Consider the following 6000-nt stretch of genomic DNA (forward strand, 5'->3'; position numbering starts at 1 on the left):
TGGCATATTTGGGAAGAATAAACAGTCATTCTTAACATGTGAATTGAAATGATCTTTAGTGGTGTACGGTACCACGGTTATACTGTTTGGTTATGTTGCTATCCGTTTAAAAACAGAATTTACTTATTGGAATTTTCTGTAGATTGTCAATGGATTTCTCCCCTCCAGGGACCGAAAGGAAAACCAAAATATTTGGAGATGTCTTAAAAATTCGAAATACGAATGAAAAAAATAAAACGTGGGATAGATACACGAATTCCAGTTGCGCAAATTATAAATACGCGTCAGTAACACATCAGTTACTTTTAAATAGGATGTTACATAATGTTTATCTGCTTGTTTTTGCAACTAGATTGCCATCTGTATGACTTTGGTCATTAAATGTTAAAGCAAGGCACTGTAGGTAGAAGATCAGTAGGCGAGGAGAGAGAGCTCTCGTTGGGCAATTCCTTTTATTCTCACCTTCATTACTCCAACATTGTGTCTTAGTCATTTTGAAGAGTTTCCTAATGACAATTCTATACACCTGCATGCAATTTGCAGACCTCATGACAAATGTAGTTCGGAATTTCAAAGATGGAAGTACACCTATTTTAGTTTAGTGCTTCTTTTTTCAATGCTGTTCAAATTTGGCTTTCACTGCTAGCTCTTTTGTTAATGTAAAGATTCCCCGGGCGAAAAAATTGCCCATAATTACCCCAATGATACGAAACTACATTAGAATAAATAAACCCAAAATTACTGTAATTATAGTCCGTTTGATGGCCTCGGCTTGTAATCAAGTAGAGAATACAGTGCAATAATGCCGAGCCTCTTCGTTGCAGCTGTATGCGCATTTGGGGCTCTTGACAGAATACATTCATTCGTTGTTCGCTAAACTGCAAGCTTGTTTTCAGCAAAGTTTTGTACAAAATGTTACGCACCACACTTTGCAGATCTTAGCTTTCCCAAAGGTATAATTGGCAAAACTTGGACGTTAGATTTCGCTCAATGCCTTTTAATTTTTGTAACATTCTCAACCAAAGAGCTGATCAATTTATTTTAAATTAAAACATGTAAGATTGCCAAGTGTTCCGCTTCCATACATTTGTAGTATGCACTAGGATTCACCAGCAAAATGCTGTCGCAAAACTTATCTAAGCCTGTACATTATTCTAGAAAAACAAAACGCCGCGCAATCTCTACATGTTCGTGTACGTGTTTACCTTGTACAGTACCGCTGCTTCAGTATTTTTCAGGAGACTTTGGGCACGAGTTGGTTGTGATCTGGGATAATTGGCTCACGTGTACATAGACGATAAGCACATACTGTGTGCCTGTATAGTATGGACACAGGCATATACTAATAGAAGTAGCTATATATCTGGAAGTAGTGGGGTTAGAAGATTAATGGAGACATGGTCTGATTGAACGACATCTCAAAGGTCACAAGTTTCGGTGATATTGGTGTTTTTCGAGTTCTCCAAAGACGATGATAGCGAATCGGGGACAGATTGCTGAAAAAGCGCAGTTAGCCCATCATCTCCCAAAGAACAGTTCCTTTGAAGTTTCCAATTTGTTTCTTGCAGAAATGACAGCGCTTTTAGCTACTCTGAACAAACCGCAGGGGTTTTTTTCCCCCTCTGCAGCACCTGCTTCTCTTACCCATTATTTAGTTAACACAGTAGTGGCTTCCTGTCATTCAACGCTGAAAAAGAGATTTACTGCGCCTCAAGAAATATATAAAAGAGCGTATGAGAGCGATAGACAAGTCTGAAAAGCAGTAAGTGCTTTAATTGCTGCAAAAATAATTGCGTCCAATTTAAAGTAGAATAGGTTAGACGCAACACTGAAACTAACGTTTGACTGTAACAACATAATCCGGCCCCACACCAGGAGCAGTAGGGGTGGTCAGATACAATGCGAAATTATACTGTTTGGAAGCATAATAGCTTAGACTTCTTCATTTGAGCTATCCAGCAAGTAACGTACAACGAAACTACACACGAGGTAAAAATTCAGAGAGTAACTTTAGGATAACCCGCGGGCCTGTATGCCTTTAAATACAAAAATGCGAGTTGCTGGCGTCCGACAAAGAATCTGGAAACTTCATTCAATTTCCCGGATATCCGCAGAGTGGGGGTGAGATTTCATCACTTTGTCTAGTAATTGCAATATGCAAGCGGAGAAGATGGATGGTTTGCAATCAGTGTGATGATAATAAATGTATTATTGCCATGAATTCCCTACAGTTCTGTATTGATGCACCTAGAATGAGCACACGGAGACTTTGATAATGTAACAGCTGCTGTTTAAAATCATATTTTTACTGTCTTGAATGGACTTTATAATATATTTACAAAGATTCAAAGATACAAAGCAATAAGTTAACATCGTCAATATAAAACTAAACCTTTACATTTAGAACGCTAGACACAGTGTTTTTCAGTATCACGTTTCCATTTCACAGGTAAATATTAAGATCCCATTTCACAATGTATCATGTACACTCCACACAAAACAAAAAAAACGCTAAATCTGTGCAACATATTTAAATAATAATATATACAAAAACCGTGACCGCGTGCAGTAAGAACTTCCTGCTGTTGTGAATTCTGCGCTGCATTAACCAGTCTTCAGATTACAGACCTAAAATCCTAAAGGGGGATACAAAGCCTGCCTCTTTTGGAGTAGGATGCATACAAGGAATTTGTAACAAAGGCTTTTTAACTGTCCCAGGGATTACGCCAAAGAGTCTTGGTGCTGGTGGTCTGTTCTAAACGGGATCTGAGAGAGATTTCGCCGAGCTGTCAGCTGGCAGAATTGGGAACTCGCTCCGCATCACATCTGTGCGTGTCTGCTAAGGGCATGGTGCACTTCAGAAATTGCTTTCTTGGATTAATGTCCTTGCTTAAACAGGGCGAGGGTGGTTATCTTACATCAGTTGGGGCTGTTGCATAGATTCCTGGTGCGCTGGAGGGTACCACGATGTGTAGCTAGGGATGTAGTTTCCCGGGGTCCCTGTGGAGCTCTTGCCGGCAGATGAGGGGTTCCAGACGGGTGGAACTGGAGGGGAGGATCCGGATAAGCCCCTACCATTAGCAAGGGCGCTGTTTTCTAATGCACCATTACCCTGTTTCATCAGCTTTTTAAACTTAGAACGCTTGTTCTGGAACCAAATCTTTACCTGCATAATATAACAGACATGTTTTAAGCATTCAGACTTTAAAGAATAAAAGGGTCAAGACTTCCAATAAATCCATATATTTATAAACAGTTTAATACAAGAAGTTAAATGCTAAACTGACACATTTTTGAAAGGTTATAATTAGTGGCGTTGAACATATTCTTTCCTATGTCTTGTTACCTTAAATAATCCCAAAGTATTAAAAATAACCCCCTTTTACCAAGCAGTCATAGTCAGCCACACTGATGAGCTCTTCTAAACGGGGACAACGATTCAGAAAACAGAAGATAATTATAATGTTATAATTTGAGCAACATGACGCATTTCTTGTGGTGACTTGTTGAAATTGTTTCTCAAACAATTTGGTGTAAGATATACGATCCATACTGCATGCCCTTTTAATGAGCAGATAGTTGGTGCGTGCAAGTGAACCGTCCCGTCATATCTGTGTCATTTTAAGGATTTGAGTTGCATTTTACTGGAACGCTTCAAACTTCCACTGGTGTAAACAAATACTTGGATTTATGCCTGGTAACGCACACTTTTGCTCTTTTGGCTTATATTTCTCGTGAACTCTGCGTTAAAGTGAAGTTGCCAGGGTTTATGTTACCGATACCTGGTTTTTGCTCGGCAGTGTGTTTTATTCGATGTAACGAATGGGACGAACAGAGGTGCTTTGCATTTTAGTTTAATATCTCTGTTACCTGTGTCTGTGTCAACCCCAGAGAAGCAGCAAGTTCGGCTCTTTCAGGCAGAGCCAGGTATTGAGTTTGTTGGAACCGTCTGTTCAAAGCTTGCAGCTGTAGGCTGGAATAAATGGTCCGGGGTTTGCGGATTTTTTTCCCTTTCCCATTAAACCTGACTTCTCCACTCTCCACCACGGTACCTTTATCTGATTCTGCTCCTAAAAGGGGAAAAAAATTGACATAGCAGTGCAAATCCAATATATAATTACCTACAACAGAATACCAACGTATTTAACACAGCAGTTAAAAGTTTGTCTATTTTTACTAGCGATGGTTTACGTATAATTACCCATAATTGCATGCATTGTTTATAGCATTACGCAATAAATAATTACAAAGATCAGAGGCAGAATGATGCGAACTTCTGTTCTACAAATTTCCTCACCGGGCTTGTTCAAAAACAGCTGGGAGAAAAAAAAAACTTCCTCATGGAGTTTACAGCAATTTACAGGATTTAGGAATTGACTGATTCTGTTGTTCTTACCTGTGTCCTCTAATCTTGTGTGTGCCAGATTCGAGCTGTTTTGGTACGATTGCACTGAATTGATGTAGGGGTTACTGGAATGGTTGTTCACTGAATTGACATAGGGGTAGCCCAGAGACCGTGAGAAGGATGAAGCAGTGTTGTAGGAGCTGTCATGTTGAGAGTGGCCGGCAGAATGTAAACAGTGCATGGAGTAATGTCCGTGAGACATGGGAGGCGACATTTGTTGACTTGGTGGCCCAAACTCCATAAAAACTGCTTTACTTGAGACGGGGCTGTTGAGGTTTTCTGACATTGTAGTCATGGTCATCGTTCGCCTCCCAGCTTGTCACTTCACTTCTTTTCCTTCCACTACTCCCACCGACCGAAAAGGATCCCAATTTAAGCGAATCTGATTTTTTTCACTCTCCATTCATAAGAAAATGGAGTTTTGGGGTTGACAAAGTCGAGGCATGATGCTGTGAATACACACTAACTCGCCTGAAAGGTTTGACTGGATAGCTAATGAATATTCAGGAATGCAGCTCGCTGATAGGTCCCTTTTCACCACGTGCCGTTCTGATTGGCCGAGCCAAGAGTACCCAGGGGCCTGACACCATGTAGACAGATGGGCCCAAAGAGTTTCTCAGCATTTCCAAGTCAACGCTCTGGCTAACATCTCAAAATCAAACGAGTTTGAAACGGTTTATTGCAGACATTATAAAGTCCTAGTTTGATGATCTCAACTGAGGCTTTAATGACTCATAACCGCTGCACAATACTACACGTGATCCCTTTTGTAAATATCCAAAACAGTGCTGCCAAAAAATTACGATGTTATGATTTTAATGACAGCATTGACAAGATATTACTTTTGTTAATTTTACACAAATGTTTCAAAACTGAGTGCACTTCTATACTGTACTAAAGAATGACAAAAAACTTCATGCATTATCTTCAACTTAACAACGATCGTTGCACTCCACAAAGTAACTCGCTGTGAAAGCTTTCATGATGTTCAGGATTTATGTAGTGATATAAATGCATAATGCTCATCAGAAACTGTATTTAAAAAAGAGCTTGGCAATGTAAATAGGTTGTATATGGTATAATTTTGTTTTATAAAGAAGCCGCAACTAACCTAATATTTTCGTTTCCTACGTTGAAATGTATTATAGCAGAAGCCTACCCATCGATTTTCTATTGCTCAAAACTAAATTCGGATGGGGAAAGTATAGGCAAAATGGCAAATCTAGCAAACGGCCGAACTAGTCCTGTTCGATCATTGTAAGGACTAACAAACATGCAATTTACAATAAAATCAAGCATGTGCAACAACTAATATAGAATTAAAACGTTTCTTCAACGTTGTACTCACTTAAATAGTATTTACTGTAGTATTTAACAAGATAACGCTTGTGATGCAGCAGAACTGCATCTATCATGAAGTGATACGGTGAAAGACCACACGTGCGTATGCAGCAGTTACTGATTCATTTGATTAAATGCCAGTCTCAAGAGCTCTGATAAACAGCTGAAGGCGGCTCCTATTAGCATAACTCTGAGGCTTAATTTTCATACGCATAATTAGCCATATATTTAACACCAATTGCAACATCCAATCC

General features: G+C 39.4%; 1 protein-coding gene across 1 annotated transcript; it reads right to left on the bottom strand.

Annotated features, from left to right (window-relative positions):
- Positions 1-2319: 2319 nt before the first annotated feature.
- On the bottom strand, positions 2320-5029 carry dlx1a (distal-less homeobox 1a). The gene is made up of 3 exons (XM_020521252.2): positions 4397-5029; positions 3871-4070; positions 2320-3166 (listed from the first exon to the last, which is right to left on the bottom strand). The coding sequence occupies exons 1-3, from the start codon at positions 4704-4706 to the stop codon at positions 2915-2917; spliced, it is 762 nt and encodes a 253-aa protein (XP_020376841.1). The 5' UTR covers positions 4707-5029; the 3' UTR covers positions 2320-2914.
- Positions 5030-6000: the final 971 nt, after the last annotated feature.

The sequence above is a fragment of the Rhincodon typus genome, chromosome 7, assembly GCF_021869965.1.
Source record: "Rhincodon typus isolate 14 chromosome 7, sRhiTyp1.1, whole genome shotgun sequence".
Lineage (NCBI taxonomy): Eukaryota > Metazoa > Chordata > Chondrichthyes > Orectolobiformes > Rhincodontidae > Rhincodon > Rhincodon typus.

Excerpts from the sequence above, each read along its gene's own strand:
- dlx1a (XM_020521252.2), bottom strand. The coding sequence starts at position 4,706 with ATGACCATGACTACAATGTCAGAAAACCTCAACAGCCCCGTCTCAAGT. Across the intron at positions 4,071-4,396 it reads CACAAGATTAGAGGACACAG|GAGCAGAATCAGATAAAGGT; the intron begins GTAAGAACAACA and ends TTCCCCTTTTAG. Across the intron at positions 3,167-3,870 it reads TGGGGTTGACACAGACACAG|GTAAAGATTTGGTTCCAGAA; the intron begins GTAACAGAGATA and ends TATATTATGCAG.